The sequence below is a fragment of the Talpa europaea genome, assembly GCF_964194135.1.
Source record: "Talpa europaea genome assembly, chromosome: 1".
Classification (NCBI taxonomy): Eukaryota; Metazoa; Chordata; class Mammalia; order Eulipotyphla; family Talpidae; genus Talpa; species Talpa europaea.
The window spans coordinates 122,758,515-122,782,460 of record NC_140073.1 but is presented as its reverse complement, the minus strand read 5'-3'; the positions used below and the strand labels follow the sequence as shown (position 1 = coordinate 122,782,460).

The 23,946-nt window shown below is 34.4% G+C and overlaps 1 protein-coding gene across 1 annotated transcript in view; it reads right to left on the bottom strand.

Moving 5' to 3' along the window:
- Positions 1-16,167: 16,167 nt before the first annotated feature.
- The window catches only part of PMS1 (PMS1 homolog 1, mismatch repair system component), a gene marked incomplete at its 3' end in the record, with an annotated part of 67,308 nt that continues 59,529 nt past the window's right edge, over positions 16,168-23,946 (bottom strand). The window contains exons 10-12 of the mRNA XM_084240998.1: positions 22,377-22,507; positions 17,977-18,137; positions 16,168-16,332 (exon numbers count right to left, since the gene is read on the bottom strand). Coding sequence (XP_084097124.1) covers positions 16,168-16,332; positions 17,977-18,137; positions 22,377-22,507 — 457 coding nt within the window. The remainder of the gene's footprint in view (positions 16,333-17,976; positions 18,138-22,376; positions 22,508-23,946) is intronic.

Genomic DNA, 23,946 nt, shown 5'->3' with positions numbered 1-23,946 from the left:
AACCTTCCTATTACTCATATTTCCTATTGGTTAAATTCAAACAAAAAAATTTAGTCATTAAAAGGGAAAAAAAAAGAAACACATTTGAAAACTGCAGGATGGGTTTGTTTTTTTCTTCATGTCTAGGGAATTATATAAAATTATGTAAAACAAATGTTTTAAAAAATAAAAAATATGTAAAACAAATTGTTCATTTTTAAGCAATGTTTGTTCACTTTAAACTATATATGTATATAAAACAACATAAAAATATATATAAAACATTGTTCATTCTTAAACAATGTTTAAACAGGTATAGTTCCCATAAAATTTCCTTCACCAATTCACCCGATATTTTTCTTTTTCCTTCTGACTTATTTCACAGAGCATAATTCCTTTTAGCTCCATCCATGTTGCTGTGAATGGCATTGGTTTATCTTTTTGAATAGCATTCCATTATATATATATACCATATCTTCCTGTTTCATTCTTCTATTTTTGGGCATTTGGGTTGTTTCCAGGTTTTACCTATTATAAATAAATAAGGCTGCAATAAACACAGGGGCACAGGTATTCTTTTGAATCAATGTTTTTGTATCCTTTGGGCAGATTCCTAGGAGTGGAATTGCTGGGTCATATGGTAGCTTCATTTTCAGTAGACTGAGGAACCTCCATTCAGTATGGGTTTTTCACTTGTAGTTTTGAACATGGCTGACCAAATAAAGATAATTTTGAGACTTATTATGTATAGTGTTTATGTCCTATACATGTTTACTCTGACAGCATATTATAAGCATTCATGCAGTACTTTGAATACATACCATTTGACACATTGAATCCAAAGCTTTAAGAAAAAAATTAAAAAGAAGAGCTTTATGAGAAATTGCTAAGTATAGAAGTAACAGAAAATATTTAGATTTTGCATTTAAGATAAAATAGGGGCCTCCCTGGTGGCATAGGGTTTAAGTCTCAGCACTATCATGCTATCACTGTTGCGGGCTCAGTTCCATCCCTGGCCAGGGAGCTAACCTACAAATGGTGCAGGAGATGTCTCCTGTCACTGCCGCTGCTCCCCTTAACAGTACATTTCAGTAAATGCACCTGTTCTGCTCCCCACTCTGTCTCTGGTGAATACTTTCACGCCCTGCACCTCTGGCCTATACCCCAGGTCTTCTATGCATAAATAAATAAATAAATCATAAAAAAATAAGATAAAGACTTCAAATTAGAAAGGCAGGAATTACCAAGAATTTCCTGGTGATTTTCTGAATTCTCCATTTGTGATTATACCAAACTTCTTAATTCTCATATTAAGTCTCTGGAAATGTAAGAATAAATAAAATATTTCATGTTTAACACTCTTTGTTATATATTATATTATAGTATAATATATTATATGTAGCATACTATATTATATACAGTATAATATTCATTAGTATATTACTATAATAAATATGCACACAGAAAAAATCTAAAAGGACAGAAATAGGGTTTCGGTGAAAATTTAGTTAAGTTTTTCCATTTTTAAAAAAAAAAATTTCTGTCTTGTCTAGGAACATTTGTATGCTAATAAACTGAATAATCTAGATAAGGTGGACAAATTCTTAGAAATATGCAACCAACAGAGTTTTAATCAGGAAAAAAATAGAAAACCTGAACAGATCAATTAAAAGCAAGGAAATTCAAACAGTAATCAAAAGTTTCTCAAAAACAAATGTCTAGGATCAGAGGTTTAACAAGTGAGTTCAACAAAGTCCTCAAAGGTGAACTGATATCTACTCTTCTCAAACTCTCAAAAAAAATTGAGAAAGAGGGAATACTTTCACATGTTTTATGAGGCCAACGTTACTCTAATACCAAAATAAGACAAAGATACCACAAAAAAAGAAAACTACAGATTAATATCCCTGATGAACATAGATGCAAAAATCCCCTACAAAATTTTAGCAAACTGAATCCAATAATGCAATAAAAATGATCACACACCATGATGAAGTGGGATTTATTCTAGGGATACAAGAATGGTTCAACATCCAACAATTGTTCAATGTAACTTACCACATCAACAAAAGGAAAGATAGAAATTATATGACCATATTAGTTGATGCCGAGAAAGCATTTGATGAGACTCAACATGCATTTATGATAAAAACCCTCAAAAAAATTGGGACAGATGGCACAAACCTCAACATAACATAGGCTATATATGACAAACCCACAGTTAACAACATTCCTAATGGTGAAAAACTGAAAATTTTTCCTCTTACATATGGTATAAGACAAGGACATCCACTTTCGCCACTACTGTTCAACACAACATTGGAAGTCTTAATTATAGTAATTAGGCAAGAGAAAGACATAAAGAAATCCAAATTAGGAAATAAGAAGTAAAACTATTACTGTTTGCAGATGACATAATATAAGTAGAAGAACTTAAAGACTCCACTAAAAACTAATTCAAACAATCAGTTCAGCAAAGTGGCAGGTTACAAAATGAATTTACAAATATCAGTTGCATTCCTATATACTACCAATGAGTTAGAAAAGAAAAAATCAAGAAAATGCCTTTTACAATCAGACCAAAAAGAATGAAATGCCTGTGAAACTTTACATAGGCGGTGAAGGACCTATATAATGAAACTGTAAGACATTGTTAACAGAAATAGAAGAATACACAATGAAATGGAAAGATATTTCTTACTCATGGATTGAAAGAATTAACATTATTAAAATGGCTCATGCCATACACAAAAATTAACTCAAAATGGATTAAAGACCTAATCATACAATACATAGAAAAAACATAGACAAATCTCCAAGACAGATTTCAGTAATGTCTTTGTAGATTGCCTTCAACAGCAAGAAGAGAATACAAGTAAATTTGACTATATCAAACTACAGAGCTTCGGAATAGCAAAAGAAACTATCAGTCAAAAAGACATCCAACTGAATCACAGAAAATAAAAGTTTTGTCCATAAAAGTTCACAAATTTCTTAAATCAATCCAAACCTCGTCATCTGTCATTGATGAGACACTCCTGAGAGACACTTTTCGAGGTGCTCTTACACTATAAAAAAATGAAACATAATAGCATTAATTTATATTAACATTTAGAATGTAATAATTCAGATTAATATTTAGATAAATTTAACTAAATGACCTCAGAAAAAAGAAAACAAACTGCTTCATGAATAGATAGTTTCTGTATTAGAAGAAGCAGGCTTAATAAGTTTATACTACATATTTATAAGCATAAGTATAGAATATAAGGCCTGGACTTTGGTGTACTTTGTTTCTGGTATTTTGTCAGTATCTAGAACTCTCCTGGTACATAAAAGTTCTAAACAAATATCTGTCAAATGACTAAGTCTGATTTCTTTTAGTGATCCCAATATACTATGATGTTGTAAGGAATATAAAGATACAAACAAAAAAAATGGCTTTGCCCTTCAAAATCTAGTGGAGAAGTGAGACATGTAGAGTTCCTTTATATCTTATACACTAAAATGTTACATGATACATAATAAATGATATTGATATACTTAGAAATCTATATATTTTATATAGTGTAACAAATAATATATATAAAAGGAGGAAAGATAAGCATTCACAGAGAGCAGCTATATATAAGCAAGTATAAAACATGAAAATAAAGGCTATGTCATGGATGGTAAAATATGCACAAATTCGATGGAAACACATTAAGGAGAGAGTGCTCAATTTGCTCAGGGTGATCAAGAATTAACTCTCTGAGCTCCTCTGTCCCACAGGGGACTGAGGTGATGGTGCATGGGTGCACTGGTGAAGGAAACTATGGGGACTACACCTGAGGGGGTGGGAGGAAGCAAATATTGTTTAAAAATGAACAATGATGTAAAAAATAATATAAAAATATAAAAAATAAAAAATGGAGAGACTTAACATTAAAATAAAATGTTTAAAAAAGATATGCAAAAAAAAATAACTCTAGAATTAGCATTTAATTTTGAATCTCATACTCATAGAATAAGTAAAAGTTTGATGGTAGCCCTAGACTGAGATGGGATAAAACTGTAGGGATTCGGTAACAGGAAACTGGAGATAGATTTTCTAAAAGAGGAATGTATAAAATAGCAAAAAGAAAAAAAAAAGTGTATTTTAGAAACTTCAAGCAATTTAGCACGACAAAGTTCAGGGTAGAAGAGAAAAACATGATTAGAAATGATACTGAGGAGAAATATTGAGGCCAGACTATGAAGTGCTTGATAAGACAAGCTGCGTTGGTTAGATCTGCATTTAGATTTTTTTGTAGCAACATGCAACACAGACAAGAAGTGGGTAGAACTAAAGAAGGTCTTTCAAAATGGCCGAGGTCAAAAGTGACTAGGGCTTGAACTAAAGCCCTAGTTCAAGAAGAAGAAAGAGACGCAGGATCTTTTAGGAAGTACAACTGACAAGACAATCAGGGATATGTTAAAATGGCTCCTATATTCCTCACTTGGGAAAGTGGTTTGACTGAATATATGTATATATATTCATTATTATTCAATCAATATATATGTCATATCAATATACACATATACATATTTATATACATACAGAGGCATGGATAGTAAAAGCACATACACAAGACTGAAAGAAAATGTGATTAAAGAATCATGTAGGCACAAACAAAAATTGAAAAAAACATACTATATATATATAATGTGTATATGAGAAAAAAGATGGAATTATATGGGAAAATACATTTGTGGGGTTGCCCCTCTTTTTATTAACCAGGTATCATTTTCATTGCATTGAGCTATAAGCTATACTTACAATTCAGGCAAGCTTAGTTCTCTAAATGAGTTTATAAGTGTGTGTGTATACATATAAAACACTTGTTTATATATGCTATATATACAATGCTTATACATATTGTGTATGTATAAGCTTATACATATAAGAAAAAGATGCTTAGGATTGCATTTCTAAATAGTTTGTTCTGAATAAACATTAGTTATTAGACTATTACCCCCAAATCATTCAGTAGCTTTAGTCTCACTCTCACTTTCCTATTTCATTCAATTTCGAATTCTACAGAGGATTTGAAAAAATCTCTGGGGTAATAATCACATTCACATTCTTCAATTGTTACCCGCTTATTTGCTGAAAAATAGACGATGCTTATTCAAAACAAAGAGAAACTGGACTAAAAGCTTTCATCAACTGCTTATTTGTCCCAGAAAATATATAAAACTTGACGTCAGTTTCAGATAAACCTTAGAAAGATACTTTATGTCACTGAGAGTTGATGCAATCTGTTTCTACAATGGAGCTTTGAGTAAGAGAAGAATTTAAGAAGAAAAGGATAAAGAAGTTCAATTTTCCAGAGTTGCTTGAGTTGGACCTTCAAAATTCTATTTGTTTTTTTAAAGAATTGTAAATAATCAAACCAAAAATATCCATAGTCTAAGAAAAACATCAGAGAAAATATAAACTAAATTTAAACTAGATATAGGCTTTGTTTTCATTAGTTAAATAGAAAGTTAACTGTAAATTCGCAGTACCAAACCAGTGGTATCTAATCATTAAGATGACACCTGATTCCTAAGACACTGTCATTATGGATAACTTACTAAAAAATGGTATATACTTAGGCTCATAGTGACGGACTAAGCATTTTTCAAATACTTTTGTTCTTTAGGTGAAAAAAGGTAAGGAATGTAAACTAATGTTCACTGAATATCTATTATGTCCTGTGTATTATACTAGTTGCTTTCTATTTCCTTTCATACAGAGTTCACAAAACTCTGAAAATACCACCCTCTTTAAATATATAAGTACAAAGAAGTTAAATAATGTATAACAACACAGTAACACAAAAGTTAAGTAGTCCATAATAACTTCAACCCTGAAGTTGTCCAACACCAAGGCCTAGAGTCTTTCATTATAGTGTATTATTGATTCTTATATAGAAAGTATTTGTCTTATATCTGAATAAAAGTTATAAATTTAAAAGAAATTCATCTCACTGACTTACCATGTGCTTCTTTTGAACTTCTATCTTCACTCGTATTTTCTGTTTCTTTTTCCTTGGGGAAAAGAAAAATGTAATATTTGGACCAGTCTTAACATGTATGTGAGAGTAGGCAGTTTTTTCAAGGATTATGTATCCGAAATTGCCTAAAATTCAATCACTTAGAGACTAATTCAGGACAACTGATCATTTTAAAATCCAAATGTCCTAGTGATTCACATTACACTTTACCCTCCTTTATGACAGATGCATCCTTACATCATTCACACTGATATCAATGCCTTTCAGTCTAATTCCTTTTCTTTTAACACTTAGCCAAAATCAACCAAATTAAGGGAAGGGCAGGAATAATTGGTGGTTGGGAAAGAGAGAACAAATGAGGTTATCTGGAATATTTAGGCTCATATTGAGTGTGGGAGAAAGTAAAGGGGCAGCACTAAGTACAAGGAACTTACAACTTATCCATCCTATGAGGATGGATAACAAAATATACTCCTCCCACTCCAGTAAAATATCAGAACATTTGTAATAAAAATCCAAGACAAAATTAAACTTATAGTATTTTCTTGGTAAATGCAACATTCTCAAGAATAATTTTTGTCATCCTCCAATATCACTAACACATTTTACTGGTATATATTAAAACTAAAAAATGGAATATTAATTTCTAAAAATTTTAACATTCACTGAATTTAAGTTTAGAAATAATATACTTTTATACCTCAAGAATATCAAATTCTTCTTCAGGTTCTTCTAAAGAAACATCTTCTTCTTCTTCTATGTTGAATAAGTACAAAGAACATGACATAATTAAGGTACTTAGATATAACCTAAATGGAATTTTGGAAATATGCTTTTTTTTTTTTTTTCAAGTGAACACCCCCCCCCAACTTGTATTCATTCTAATTCATTTTCAACATGGTTTTACAAATAATAATCTTAATGAATAGTTATGGTTATGTTATTTTCCTGTTCAAAACTGTCTAGCTCCTATTATCAAAGTTGAAATTACTTAGTCTAATATTCAAGAGCCCTTAAAATTTGCTTCCAAATTTTCTTCCAATTTTCCTTTATTTCCATGACTCGCCTATAGATAGGAGTAACTTCAGTATTAGTTTGTCACTGCTTGCAGATTTAGAAGTGAAGGGTGAGAGTGCTGAAATGCCATCATTCAAAATTACAGATTGCCTTCTAGGTTAGGCATGATGGTAGGTGACAAACAGATGTAAAACTGTACATAAAAAGTCATTATACCTCATGAGTAATACTAAGTATACTAAACATGTTAGAGTATGAGTTACTTCATTGTTTTCGAAAACAAAAAACGGAGACTTGGACCTGCCCAGTGGCGCAGTGGGTTGAGCGCAGCGCCGTGGAGCTGTCCGCAGCCTCTGCAGTGCAGGTTCGATCCCGGCCGGCCAGGAAGGGTCCCACATGGCGCAGCAGACCTCTCCTGTCTCGCCAGCTGCTCCCCTCAGCAGTGTATTTCAGTCAGTCTGCCTGTTCTGCTCCCTGCTCTGTCTCTGGTGGATTCTCTCACCCTCCCCATGCCTCTGGCCTGTACCCCAATGCTTGTATATATAAATAAAATCTTAAAAAAAAACAAAAAATGGAAACTTTGTCCAGCTAAAGGGTGTCCAGGAAGTGGGATTAATAATTAGCACAAAGTACTAAAAAATGAGTGAGTGGTAGATAAGTTATCTCTCGTACAGTAAGCTATACACATGTAAAGACACAATGGGAAAAACTTACACTATTATTAGCAAATTACTACTTAAAAATATACTTTTGGGCAAATTAACATCACTATCTTGCCAATTAACTGACTGAAGTTTACCAATGTCTTTAGATAAAATGAAATCATTTTAAAAACAAGTGTCCTTTTAAAAGAAATAGGAAATTAACCTTTGAAAACATACCATTTTCTTCCCAAAACATGTTCAATCCATTTATAATTTCTTGCCTGTTTCTTCTTAACTCATCATTTATTTCTATGACCTAAATTATAAAACATAATTATAATCTTTATGAAAAAGTTCTTAAAACTCAAGTTCATCATTAAAAATAATTTGAAATTTTCTATCCATTACTTTGCCTTGTTAAGCAGATGGACATAAACATTACCTAAATAATTGCATTTGTGGGAAAACTATGGTGACGACACCTGAGGGGTAAAATACTATACCGTGAAAAAATAAACAAGGATGTTAAAAAAAAAAAAAAAGAAAATTGTGTTTGGATATTTAAATCATTTATAAGTAAAACTTGGAAACAACTAGAAACTTTAATTTGGTCTCCAAAGACCCCAGATACAAGCCTAAATTAAAATTTAAATACCTGACATAATTTAAAAAGATAACGGTTTTCCTAGTCTGTAAGGAACTCAAAAAGATTAGATATCATACTGCATATTTAGTGTAGAAAGGAAAGGTAAATGACCCTCCATTCTTCCAGTCATCTATGAGAACTATAAAATTAGACAAAATGGGGTGACTTCTTTTCCACTTTAATTCCATTATAGCATCATCCCAGAGAATCTAAAGTGAAAACCCCTGCAAGATTATGGGGCCTCAATAACTGTCAACTAGACTTTCCTACTTACTATCACAGATGCTTTCTCTCTTTGTTTGCATCACTCATGTTGCCTGAATTCTAGAGTAGCCTGCTAACATACTTTACTTTTACCTTGGCTAAATTTTTCTGAAACTGTGTATTTCCCACCTTAAAAAACTAAATGGTCTTCCAGACTTTAGGAAAAATTTCTTAAAACCCTAGAGGCCTGCAAAATGCTTTGTGACCAAGATACTACCTATCATTCTTATTCAATCTCCATTTATTATACATCAAGTTCTAGTGATGCACGATTTCTTGCACTGAGCAATGCCCTGATATGTGCTTGTTCCCTTGTCTAAAAAGCCCTTCATATCTTTCATCTCCTAAATACTTCCTTGTCAATCTTAAGATTTGGTTCACTAATTTCTTCCACAGATTTCTCAAAGTTGGGAGAGGATTGGCCCTCTATGTTTTCATAGCACATATATTTCCTCATTAACACTTATACATTGTAATAGTTTATCTCCTTTAGAGAGAAGTCTGTGTTCAGTACTGAGTGTGACACTCAGTAAGTGTCAGCGAATAGGCAAAAAAAAAAAAAAAAAAAGAATATATAATTATAGCGGCAATGGGAGAGTCTGTTATAGTGATTTTAAGAGCAGTTTGATTAGGGTGGACGAAATCTACCTTTTCCCCTAATTAGTTTAAAATACCCTATGGAAAAAAAAATGGGCTTTTAAATATGATCAATAACAATATGGTAAGTAATGGCATCAGAGTTTCCTTGCTTTGGCCCCCAAATAATCACCTATGTTAATCGGTAGAGTACTACATGCAGAATCCTGTTGGTTGGGGCTAAACTAGACTACCTCTTGAACAGTAAAATCAGGCAGACTGTGCCTGAAGGGGCACATAGAAAATTCAAGCTTCAGTGAACAAGAAATGGGTGGAAAGAGATACCTGGAGGTAGTGGTAGAGGGTGGGAGGCTGCATTGCAAACTATGCTGGTGCTGCCACTCAGCCAATGGCCCTAGGGAGAGCTGAACCCTGCAGAAGCACACACTCTTGACTGAGGAAAATACATGCAGGGGAACTGGGGTGCTCCCAGAGGCCAGGTCCTCAGGGAAAGGAACAAGGATGTTGTGCTGAGCAGCACTCCCCCTCCCCACCTGAGGGACTGGTAGTGACCTTGTAAGGTTCACTGAGAACACTCAGAGACAGCAGAGCCTTGGAACTCTAGGTCTAGAACTCCAGAGAGAAGAGGGCTATAGATGGTGCCACAAACACAAGCTCTGCCCCACTCCAGAGCACCGACAACAGAGCTTCCCTGACTCAGCAGCTTCTAGATCAGGTCTCAGACCTATGAAGGCCCACAAAAGCCCAACATCCCAAATCATATAAAAACCACAGTGACACCAGATGGGAAGAAAGAATAAGTTTAAATGTCTAAGATCTAAAGCAGCAAAATGGTCAAAGAAACAAACACAAAAATGGCAACTTGAGGCTTCAGGGAATAAGAGGGAACAATTCTCTAGGATTCCATATCTTTCAGATATGGAAAATTGCATCTTCCCAATAGAGAATTCAACACTGTCTTGATAAAGAATAAAACAAATGGAAGAAAATGCAAAAAATAAATCAAAGTGATACAATGGAACTCTGAAAAGCTAAGACATACAACAAAATTCAGAAAAAAGCAAATGTCATGAGAAATATAATCAAGGAACACAAAATAGAAAGTGAAGTTTTAAATAAAAAATAAGGGAGTTGCAGGATATAAAAAGATCAAAAGAGATGAAAAAATTCTGAAGAAATCAGACCAGATCAAATGAATTAATGGCCCTGAAGATAACAATGTACAAAGGACACAGAAGAAGAAAGAAAAAATACGACAGGGAAACATGAGTAAGTTCTTGGAGAACTATCCAACTCCATTAGGAAGGCAACATAAGTTATGACTATCCTAGCAGAGAGAAGGGGACAGAGGTCTTACTCAAAGAAATAATAGAGGAAAACTTCCGACATCTGGGAAAGAAACTAAATATTTAAATTCATGAAGGTAAAAGAACACCTGGTTATTTAAATGCAATGACACCTGCATCAAGACACATAGTAAGTTGTAAAAAAAAAAAAAAAATGCAGATCAATATCCCTGATGAACAGAGAGGCAAAAATACTTAACAAAATTTTAGCAAACTGGATTCAACACTGCAGTAAAAGGATAATACACCATGACCAAGTGGGATTTATTTCAGGGATGCAAGAATGGTTCAACATCCAACAATCACTCAATGTAACTGACCCCATCAACAAAAGAAAAGATAAAAATATGATCATATCAATAGATGCTGAGAGCACTTGATAAGATTCAGCATACTTTTATGACAAAAACTCTAAAAAATGGGGACATATGGAACATACCTCACCAAACTCACAGTTAACAACATTGTTAATTTTGAAAAATTGAAAACTTTTCTTCTAAGGTTTGGTATAAGACAAAGACATCCACTTTCACCACTACTGTTCAACATAGTAACAGAAGTCCCAGGTGTAGCAATTAGGCAAGAGAAAGATACAAAACGAATCCAAATTAGGAAAGAAGTAAAACTATTAATATTTGCAGATGACATGCTAATATACATAGAAAACCATGAAGATTCCATTTAAAAAAATAGAAACAATTCAGTACAGCAAAAGTGTATATCAAAAAATTAAAGTGTATATCACAAAGTGTATATCACAAAATTAATCTGATATGGACAGCTAGTTTATGATAAAGGTGCCAAGAGTACAAACTGGAGAAAGGAGTCTCTTCAACAAAAATGGTGTTGAGAAAAGTAGATAGCTACTTGCAAAAGAATGAAACTGGGCCACTATCTCATATCCTATACAAAAATTAACACAAAATGTATTAAAGACTTGAACAAGGCTTTGAAACCTTAAAATACATAGAAGAAAGCTTAGGCAAAACACTCCATGACATTGGCTTTAGAGATATCTTTGTAGATTTGTCTACAATGGCAAGAGAAACAAAAGCAAACACAAACAGGACTATATCAAGCTAAAGTTTCTGCACAATGAAAGAAACTATCACTAAAACAAAGACACTCTACTGAAACGGAGAAAATACTTAATGATATTCATGCATATGACAAAAGGCTAATACACAAGATTTAAAATAAACTCATATAACAAAAAGCAAACCAATTTAAAAAATGGGCACAAGAACAAAATAGACACTTCTCCAAAAAAGGCATACAGCAGGCAAATAGACACATTAAAAAAACGCTCATCCATCACTTATTATCAGGGAAATACAAGTCAAAACCAAAATGAGAGAGACTTATTCCTGGGCCTTGGAGATTTGTTCTCTCCTTCCCTGTCCAAGGCTGGTCCCACAACCATGCTCCATCAGATCCTCAGTCAAGCCACAAAGCATGCTAGCTTGATCTCCCTCTTCAAATTTATTTGAACAGGAGATATGGGGCATTGCTATATGTCATCCTTCTGGCTTTGTTCAATCCAGATGTCAGTTGGAACAGAGAGAATAACCCAGAACCCTGGGCCTCCCCTGGTGGCGCAGGCAGTTGAGCGCCGCGCTGTGAAGCTGTTCGCAGCCTCTGTAGTGCCGGTTTGATCCCTGCTGGCCAGCAAAGGTCCCACAAGGCGCGGCAGACCTCTCCTGTCTTACCCGCTGCTCCCCTCAGCAGTGTATTTCATCAGTCTGCCTGTTCTGTTCCCCACTCTGTCTCTGTGAATCCTCTCACCCTCCCGTGTGTCTGGCCTGTACCCCAGTTCTATATTTTATGTATAAAATAAATAAATCTTTAAAACAAACAAACAAACAAACAAAAAATAACCCAGAACCCTGGAACAAACTGAATCCCAATGATCTATATAAGTTCTACCCATTGAATGTAAACTAAAGAAAGACGATCAACAGGTCTAAATGTAATATTTCACTATAAAGTCGCTTAAAATGAAGTCATTCACATAATTTCCCACCTAGCCAGGAAGTTTTATTCCTCTAAATGCCAAAATCATGTTGGGGTATTGTGTTACTGTTTACACTGATTAATAAATATCTGAAACTTAAACAGAAAACCACAATGGTGGTATCTCACACCTGTTAGAATGATCAATAAGTTATGGAGACATCCTAATAATGAGTGGATTAGGAAGATATGGTATGTATACACAATGGAATACTACTCAGCTACAATTTTTTTTTTTTTTTTTTTTTGAAATCTTGCCACTTGTGACAGTATGGGAACTGAAGGGGATAATGCTAAACAAAGTCAGTTAAAGACAGATACTGTGATTTTACTTACATGCAGAAGATAAAGCAAATGTACAAACACCACAGAACCATTTGCTGCTGACAACAGAAGGGAAGGGAGAAATGGGAGTGGGGTTTTGGGAGGGTGATGGACCAGATAAAGGGGGTCATTTTGATGGTGGTAACTAGCCCTTTGGTGGTGTGAGTGGTATGGTGTATTTATCGAGGTGTGAAGCTATAATCTTTAAATAGATGCAGTGTTGTAAACCAAAGTTACTGCAACCTAAAGAAGAAAGGAAGGTGATAGAAAATACTCAAGTATAAAACCACTTTCCAGACACTAATAGTGTCAAATGCTGTGTTGCTAGTATCACATCATTGGAAAAAAAGAAGATACTGAAGATTAAAAGTTAACATTTAAGTGGGAGCAACATTTGAAGCAGAATTAGAAGAGCACTAGATAAAGATGTGTGCACTTAGGCAAATCATTAACTACCCTGGATTCTATTTCCTCATCTGTAAAATTGGTTGAATTAGCTCACCTTCAACATCCTTTTTAGCAGCAGTAAATCCATGAATGCTGGCTTGCCAGAAACAATCCAGACATCTCCAATTCCAAGATAAAGTCTAATTCATTTAAATATTTTAAAATCATTACTACTATTTTAATATCATGGCAACTTTTGCTTTTAAGTTGATGGCACAACATTTGGGAGCCGGACAAAAAGAGATCATATTCACATTTTCTGTTAAGACATGTAGGTTGCAGTGGAATCACTGCAACTTCCACAAAATGAGCCACAAAATGTGGATAGAAAAAGGAATCAAATAATCAATGAAAATAACTGCAACCATCTGTCCATTTGAATTGGGGTCTAACATTTTTGAGGTTAAGTATCTGAAATCTTGGCATTGTTGGACCACGCAAGACAAAAGGTCTCTCAAAATGGGATCTGCAGCCTCATTTCTGCGCAATTTTGTGTCTCCTGTGCTATGGTAGAGGCTGGAATCCTAAGCAAGGACTTAGGTTTCAACAGCATTTTAGGGGATTCACACGTTGAGACCCCACACTCCCCAGTTAAGCCCCAACCTAGTAAGGCAAATAATCGGCAATTCGGACTGACACTTTCCTTTTCCTCCATTTCCTGGCTTTGCGCTTTATACCTAGCGCTCACCCCCCAGCATTCAGTGGCCTGTTACCTCCATCCTGGGAACCAGGGCTTCACCGTTGCCACCACCCACTTCAGCCATTTTGTCCGGCGGGTGGTGTGACTACAGCTGCTGCAAGGCATTGTGGGAGAGGGAGGAGGGTGGCTGAGCAACGCCCTCAGGGGCGGGACTTGTGTGGCCTCCTCCAGCAACAACCACTGAGCTCTCCTCCCTCCCACTGCCACCGCAGAGTATTGAAAAATGTTGTATCCCAAAGCTGGTACACTTTTACAGAAGCATTTGTTACAGTGGCGTCAGGCAATGTTTTAACTTTCTTTTTCTCCCAAATACTTAAGATGATCCTAATGTTTTCTGGAGTCTATTTCTGAGAGTTGGGAATACAGTAATGATTAAGAACAGTAACTGGGATTAGTTTATACAAGGTAAGTACATGGTGTTTTCTACTAAACACGTGGTAAATACCTGAAGTCATTATTACCAACCTGCTTGGGCATAATTCAAGCAGAAATGAAAACGCAAAGTAAGTTTATTCACTTAAGAGGCCATTGTAGGATCTCATAACAATAGACTATACCAGCTAGAAAATTTATATTTCATCATCTTCTATATCTCTGAGCTTATTTCTACAACTTACCTAGTAAATCAAAGAGAACAGGAATGGGACCCACATTTTCAAAGTATAATAGGAAGGGAAAGATTGTATTGGGTTATGGGAAACACTACAAAGTTAGCAGAAATGGCCCAGCTATGCATGGATCTTCATGGTATCAAAATTTGTACTACTTAACACAAGAATCTTAAGAATTTTAAAATTCTCCTTGAAAATTATGAGAGATGGTGTGATTGTGGAGAACTGTATTCAATACAAAACATCTTACTTTATACATCATATTTATTCATTAAAATAGTTTCAATTTTTTGCACATTAAGCATTTAGATGTATAGTGGCATCTGGTTTTTGAAACCAGATCTGGTAATCTTCACCTAAATTTTGTTTTTAAAAAAATCTAGATTTAGGGGCCTCCTCTGTGGCGCAGCGGTTGAGCGCTGGGTTGCGAAGCTGCCCGCAGCCTCTGCAGCACCAGTTCGATCCCCGGCCGCCGGGTGAGGGTCCCACAGGGCGCACAGACCTCTCCTGCTGCCCGCTGCTCCCCTCAGCAGTGTATTTCGTCACTCTGCCTGTTCCACTCTCCGCTCTGGCTCTGGTGATTTCTCTCATCCTCCCGCGCTTCTGACTGTGCCCAAAGCTCGTATAAATAAATAAATAAATCTTTAAAAAAAAAAAATCTAGATTCTTCCATGTTCTCTTACAAGTTTTTACCCCAAAGTCCAATTTCCATATAAAGGATAGCAATTTATAAGCTATTTCCCCCCAAACTGAGGTAAGAGCAAGAATTCTCAAAGCTATGCCCCTTCTTCCTCTGAAATTCATGTTCTCTTTTTTTCCCACTGTCTATCCTATTTTAAGTAAAACTGACAACTTCTGTCAGATATGCCAGCGAGTCTGTGTGATTTCTCCCTGCACAGGACTGACCCAGTTTGTAAGCTCAGATTGCCATAACAATATACTATAGACTAGTGATTTAAACATTTATTTTCTCACTGTTCTGGAAGCTAGAAGTTCAAGATCAAGATGCCAGCCAACATCTTTGATTTCTGGTGTGAGTGTTCTTCCTGGATTTTAGAAGGTCACCTTCTCTGTCCTCACATGAGAGTGGTGGGGGAGGAGAGAAACAGAAGGAAAACTCTCAAGTGACTCTTCTTATAAGGGCACTAATCCCACAATGATGGTAGTACTCTTGTGACTTCGTCTAAACCCAATTACCTGCCCAAAGGACCCATGTATAAATAACACTGCATTGAAGGTTAGGGCTCCAACTTATGAAATTGGGATATGCAATTCAGTTTATAGCACCTAGTAAGTCAACCATCCAATAACATTAGGTATTTCCTATTTTGGAGTTTTCAACCAGTAACTGTTGTAAAGGTTGTTTCTTAAATATAAAATTAATCGTCTATATTTATTTAAGCTTTCTAGTTTTGGGAATTTTTTTCAATATACAAACAAGCCAGTGATTCTTACTTACAAAATAACCATTTAACACGATAGTACAAAGATGACTGAAAAGGTGACCCATATTATTTTATGACAATTTAATTTCAATGCTAATTTTCTTAAACATTTACTCATGGAGCTTCTGGAAGATGGGTTAAATGATGAAAAAACGGACGGCCATGAACACATCCTTTAATTTCATTTCCAAATTGGCACTTCATTCTGCAGATAATGTCTTGGATATCCTCTTTTGATAAATACATGGGTAACTGTCTAGATAGACGCACTGCTTCTCCCTGTGAAGAGATAGCCATTCATTTTATTGATATACCCTGAAGCAGAAAACATGTTACTCCTGGCAAGAAGGAACAAAGAAAAATTAATTACATTCTTTTATTACTCATTGACTTAGAAACATTTTTAAATACCAACCATATGGTAGTCATTGTGTCAAAACAAACCAGATCTTTGCTCTTGTAAAATATACCTTGTGGTACAGAAAAGAGGAAAAAAGACAAAATTTCAGGGAGTAAAAAATGCACAGGATTAAACTAGATAACAGTGGGTGACTATCACTACCTTGAAGTGACATTTAAATTTTAATTTACTTAAGGAACTATGATGCAAAGATCATGGGGAAAGAAAATCATTTCAAGCAGAGGGAACAGAATTGAATAGTGTATATGCAGAAGAGTTACTAAAGGAAAGACAGGAACAAGAAAGGGTGTTAAGCAGGGGCCAGATAACCCTTTAGGACAGTTTGAGCAATTCGGGTGCCAATCTAAATATACAGGCAAGTAACCAAAGGATTTTAAAGCAAGAATCTGACATTTATTTCACATTTTATAACTATCAGTGTAGTTGCTATATGAAGAATTGTTTGAGGCAGGTCAAAAAGAGAGGCAGCGAGTATTGCAGGCAATCACTGCAGTTCTGGTAAATTTTTGAGAAGGGTGATAGCTGGCATGAGCTGGAGGTAGAGTCAAGATTTGCTTATGGTTTTATTTATTTGGTTTTGAGGGATGCAGAATCAAGGACAATGTCAGAAATTTGGTCTGAGATAGGAAATATTGAGACTTTGGGGGTAAAATAGTAGTAGCAAAGCTAGTTTTTAATTTTTTTTTTAAATATACTTCAAAGACTTTAAATTCAAATATTATTCCTAAGTATACTTCCTTTTCCATTGTTTATAAAATAATGCCAGTCAACTCTGAGGAATAGCTAGAACCCTAAACATAGAGATAATCCCCGCTATTTTCCCACCACTGCCATTTACTTGGACATTTAAAAGTTTATATTCTTCCCTCACCATTTATTACCTTTGAATTTGTTTTTTTAACCTAGTTAATTTCTTATTACAGTAGATATTAATAGAAAACCAAAATTTCCCTTTATTCAATAATCTTTCCTATTTTCCCTACTCTTTTGCTGTTGAAGAGATTCGTATTTAAAATCATACAACACTTCTTTAGACAAAGTAGTTGGTATAAAGGTTCAGTGAGTATTTTGAATCCCTTCTAAAAAAGAGAGCACTATGAAACTTCTAATTCATAAAGCTCTTTCTCAATATTTACTCAACAAATTATGTTAAAGGATTTATAATAGACATTACCACAACCTATGACGTAAAACTTTATTTTTTTTTAATTTTTTTTCCTTTTGCTTTCACTTAGATATCTATTTCTTTTTTTTTAATAATAAATTTTATTTTTATATTCCCCCATACAATTGCAAACGCCCCATTCTGACCCCAATCCCTCCCCTCCCGCCCCCCACCCCCCAAAAAGTGTATGACATAAAACTTTAATGGAGTTTTCTTAATAGCGTTTCCTTCTTGCAAACAAATAAACCTTACTAAAACTACCATCTTAAAACCATTTTCTGTTTTAAGAAACAGTATCTTAAAACCTAACTAAGCAACTTAATCTAATAATGCATACCTCTAAATAACTTATCACTTTTCGAGGTCTACATTCATAAACTTCCTTTGCATTTTTGTTTAATATAGCATTAAGGATTTCTTTTAAATCCGTTACTCCGTAGAATGGGAGGCAATTAGCCAGTCCTTCTATTTCCAAGTAGTTTTCAGCAATGGAAACTCCTGAAAGAAAAAAGAAAATCACATATATAGTTTAAACTGTATTCCAGAAAATGTCTATTAAGAACAAGACCACTGTTAAAACATTTAGAGAACACTCATTAGAATTTAATATAGTGGGGACAGTTTTGTTCCTTGGTTGGAGAACAAATAATTTCCTGTAGGATTGTACATTCATATTAAATCATAAGTGCTCATAGACACCACATGTACTTTATATCATTTAATTTAATCTTCATTATTGCTGTTCTGTTTTCTACATTTGTTTAGAACATTTCTTACTTTGGAGAGAAAATTGAGTCCCATGATATTTATTAGAATAAAACAGGTTTAAGTGTTTTAACAACTGTTGCTGTTCAAATCGCCCTACTGACTTAACATCAACTTAAAGGATGTAACTATTTTGACTTAAAAATTAAAAAATATTCATAGAGTAACACTTTTCCAGCTCTATTTAGATCTAATTGACATAAACAATGTGCAAGTTGAAGGTTTACAAAGTACTGATTTGATAGCTTATTATAATATAAAATGAGCCATAGCAAGTAATATATTGCTTGCTATAGCTTCCACAGCACCATAGCAAGTAATTAATTAATAGATTAACAATTTGAGGAATAATGTTAGTTTTGAAGTATTTTACCAGGACAATGTTTAAGATCGACAAGTTATTCCAACTATTTTAAATAATTTAATGATTAAAATAAAACTAAAAAGTAGCTACACGCTGGCATGCCATAACAGCATAAAGGATCGCATCTGGCTTTAGAATCATTTTATGACTTTGGAAAATAGCAGAGATATTTTAGCTATGTCTGTGTAATAGTGTTCTTATATCAAAGTCCATGCTGTATTACCTAGAAGAAATGAAAGAAGACAGTCCAATTCTGGAGAAGTAGTACCCTTAATGGATGAGTAAAAAAAAAAAAGGAGTTTGAAGGGATTAAGATCCCGAGATGTCAATGACTCTGTCCCTAACCTTTTCCTAGTTTCAACTGACTCCTTGACTGGAAGGAAGCTATAATGATGCAGAACAGGCATACCAATATTTTTACCAGAAAACTATAAGAGAATAATATAAGAAGACATATAAACATTAGGGATAAAACACGAAGTTTAATGAAGGGAAACAGAATGAACGTTTAAGCAACCAAGGGTGTTTGAGCAAAATGGGTCTTGACACAGGGTTTAAAAAAGTAGCAGAATATTCTAGAGTTCTTACCTTACATATATACAGATATGAAAATTTACAAAAATATCAGTAGAAGAGATGTTTTACTATTGCTGGCTCTATATCTTTTATAGTATGATTGTATTAAAAAAGTCTAATACTGACTAATTTGTCCCAGGAAATTATACACATTTCACAGAATTACTTGTAGATATGGGTAAAAAGAATTTTTAATCCCTTTGTCTGCAAAATTCAGATACGGAAAATTTAATACAGACATTTAGAACTATGTAACAATAAACTTTCAAGGAATTCCCAAAAAGTTCTGTAAAATGCTTCCCAATTTTAAGGGAAAATATTTGAAATGAGTCTGTAACAAATGTTCACTTCCTAAAATACAAAATTCTTAATGCTACAGAACAGAAAGCTATCCCCATTAGCAAACAAAGTGCTTAGGGTTACATTTAAATCTTTTTCCTCGAAGTCAGATGTACTCGTCCTCTTTTTTTTTGTTTTTTAAAGATTTATTTATTTATTCATACAAGCACTGGGTACAGTCAGAAGCGCAGGAGGGCTAGAGAATTCACCAGAGCCAGAGCGGGGAGAAGAACAGGCAGAAGGACCGAGGTACACTGCTGAAGGGAGCAGTGGACAGCAGGAGAGGTCTGCGCACCATGTGGGACCCTGGCCTGTGGCCGGGGATCGAATCAGTGCTGCAGGTGCGGCGCGCAGCTTCGCAACCCAGCGCTCAATCACTGTGCCACCAGGGGAGGCCCCTGCTCTTCCTCTTTTAAAGGCCTTTATTTTTTTCCAAAGATGCTTTGTGACAACTGGCACTGTTGACCCCAAACTAGTCCAATACATCAACACTATCTTTAGGGCCTGTCTGGTGGTGCAAGGGGTTAAGCACCGTACTATGAAGCAATCTGAAGCCTCTGCAGAATGAGTTCAATCCCCAGCCAGCCAGGGAGAAACTTGCATGGGGCAGCAGACCTCTCCTGTGTTGCCCGCTGCTCCCCTCAGCAGTGTATTTTCAGTCAGTCTGCCTGTTCTGTTCCCCACTCTGTCTCTGGTGAATCCTCTCATCCCTCACATCTCTGGTCTGTACCTCTGCTCTTATATGCATAAATAAATAAATCTTAAAAAAAACCAACTCTCTTTAAAAAAAAGTATAAAAATTAATGAAGGAAAATAGAAAAGTTTAACTTGATCTATTAAATTGACAAGAAAAATAATTCTGATAATAATATAAATAAAGTTAATCACAATCAAAATTAGTTTGCAGGTGATATTTTTATTCATTTATTCTTTGGTCCCATGAAAAGTACCTGGCATTCAACAGGATTTAAAAAACATGATCCATAAACTAAGAGTTGAAAGCATCTGTTAGACAGAAACTCACTGGGGACCTCAAAAATAAACATGTTCTGGGAACAGACAGGATAGTTACCAAAGTGAAAAAAAAATTGCTGTAACATTTTCCATGGACAAATGGCACCTGACACAAATGCTACATAGCTAATTAGAATAACAGATTAAGTCAAGAAAAAAGTATATTTGTACACATACATATACAACACTTGCTTCACACTTCAAATACATTAAAAAGATAACTGGGGTCCTAAGGGACAATGATTTCTAGGACAAGTCAGTTCAGGTCAAATGGGAGGCTGGAAGAAGGAAAGAAAAGAGAATATTTGAACACCTATTATTAAGTACTATTCAAACTGATTTCATATAAGTGCCTTGTTTAAAACATGCACGATTATACTATTAAGTAAATATCTCAATTTTAATAGGGAAACAATACAACCACTTACTTAAGAGCTAAGTTTTGAGACATATTGTATGGGTTCTAGTCTTGGTTCAATGTACCCTTAAGAAAACTCATCTCTGTCTTGATTTTTTTCCCATTTGTAAAATGGGGAACAGTCCTAAAAACTATTCATAGGACTATTAGCATTAAATAAATTAATACATTTAATACTTTGGAGAGTGCCATGTACATAATTATTTAATAATTGCTATTTGTAACTGATTAAGAAATATTGAGGACATATGATTTTTCCAAGAACACACTGTTTTTAAATGAAAGAATTGGAATTTGAACTCTAATTCACTCCAAATATAAATATTGTGATTAAGGAAAGAGGTAAGAAGTTTAGGGAAGGTATCCTTAAAACTGCAAAAGTCAGGAAAATTAATTAAAATTTGAAACAACAAATAATTTTCTGTATTTATCTATTTGATGGTTTTGTACATTGTTTTAGCTTCTTTTCATTTGTCAATAAAATATTCTTTTAGATATCTTCAACACTTTTGGTTGAACTTAATGCTTTTGCACATTGTTCATGACAAGTTTAGGGGTAGGCAAGAGGGAGGGCATTGGAATTATTCTTCCTAGTGCCTGTGTGTACCTTGATTCCAGATGAAGGGAAAGTAATAAAACAAGATCTATCTAGGAAGCTACAGCAGAGGGCAGTTAAGCATGGAAACTATGAGAAAACAGAGAAGGGCTAGCCAGGAAAATCAAAGTTTTCTTAGTCAGATGGATTTTCTGTTTTTCCCCCTACCTAGTGAATTTCTATACTAAGTAAATAATGTTATCATAGCAAAGCAATGGAATCAGAGCATTCATTCTCCAGATATAATATTGTTATTAGAAGTCTAATCAGCAAAACAAGTAAATGCTTCTTAAAAGGAAAGAATATGTGCATTGTGTTGGGGTATTACAGTATTCAACATATTTGTGTTTCACTATATGAAGGAATATTTAATAATTTAGTTACACAGACAGTTTGAATACTGTAACAAATGATGGCAAAAAATGACTATGAGTTTACTTGATTATTTAAGAAGATGAAAATGCAAGAAATGGACTGAAACAGATGCCAACAACTTGCTTGTTTCAGGCAAAGGTGACCTTCCTTGAAATACTACTTTTTATACAGCTGACATTTTATTTTATGTGAGACAAAAATATACCATGATAGCTTTAAATTTTGTAACCTCAATTCTTGCAACAAGACTTATTTCTCCAAGTCACAAAATATTAAAACACATAATCATACCTGGTATCAATTTTATCTTGAAACCATTTGCTGTAAGACGAGGATCGGAAAGGTAAGTTGATCCACTGTATCTTTGGTCATCTGATGTCATTTTATATAAAATCTCTAAATAATGAGATCCATTAAAAAGACTGGGGGGGAAAAAAAAGGATGGCCCTTTAATTTATTAAATATATAAAATAAAATGGAGGATTCATGGAAAAAAAGTTAATCCAAGGGATCTTTAAAGCTTTATTACCAGAAACCAAAATACAAAGATATAAGCAGCCTTGTGAGAAACTTAATTTTTTATATTTGTTTATATTTCGTAGAAGTCCTACTGCATATAGTGTACAAAAAGAATAGACCTAGCAGACATCTCAAATTTACAAACTAAATAAGCAATCAAAAGCTCTGTTCTCTCCATATAATACAAATGAAAACTTTATAAGTAATGCCCCTTTGTACCTTTAAAGCAGACATAATAATACTCTTATGTTACTCAAGTGGTCCATTCTACATAATTTTCAATTGCTAGTCAAGGTTTCATCAACAATAAAAAGATCAGCATATATCTTTTATCAACAATAAAAAGATCAGCATATATCTTTTATGTATATATCCAGAAACTTAATATAATTTACTATTTTGGAATTTGGGAGAGCATCCTTCAGTCCACTGTATGTGCAGCATGTCTGTGAAAGGTGGTATTCAAAATGGTTCTGGATCATGAGGGATCTAAACAAAATTATGAGGTAGTCAAAATTACTTATGGCACAAATTAACCTTTCATGTTGGTTTTAGGATTGGTCAAGGTGATTCATAACTTATCATTAAGAGACGGTATTTTGGGGGTTGACATGTGGAAGGTTACCATTTCCTATTCATTCAATGAATATTTGTCTTAAGCCTGCAAGGCACTGTTTTATGTTCCAATGAAGGATGATGAATTGCTATTTCTTCATTTTCCCTGTATCCCTTGAAAATGTTAACAAATAAATAATGTCTTTGTTCATGACAGCTATAAGATTGAGGACCCATTTGGCTATGAGAACAGATATCATAGAGAGGAAGGCTTCAGCGATATATGAGATGTACTCTGTATGAACTAAGCAACATTCATAAAATCAGTCTGAGAGCCAGAGCTGGCAGTGGGGATGATGAAGATGATATAGTGCAGCAACTAATAATGTAATGTTACTGTCTAGATTGGAGTTTTGGACCCACTGCTTATTTGTTGGTGTATAAACATTGTTAAGTTACTTAACTGTCCTGTGCTTCAGAACAGTTTCCTCCAATATAACATATGGATAATAACAGCACCTATTTTGCATAAGCTTTGCAGATAAGATGATTAAAGCAAAGAGTTTCACAAAGATTCTATCAAATATTAAGTGCTCAATAACAACAGCCATTATTATTCTTATAGATATCAAAATTACTCCACTCAGAGTTAAAAAATGCAATCTGATTTAGAACTCTGGTGAGAATATAGAGTGCAACCTATAGTTACCCTGTCCAAGAGTCAGTTTTAAAAAATTTACATTATTAATTGATGGGGATGCCCCATTTCAGAAAAAAGGTGCAAACA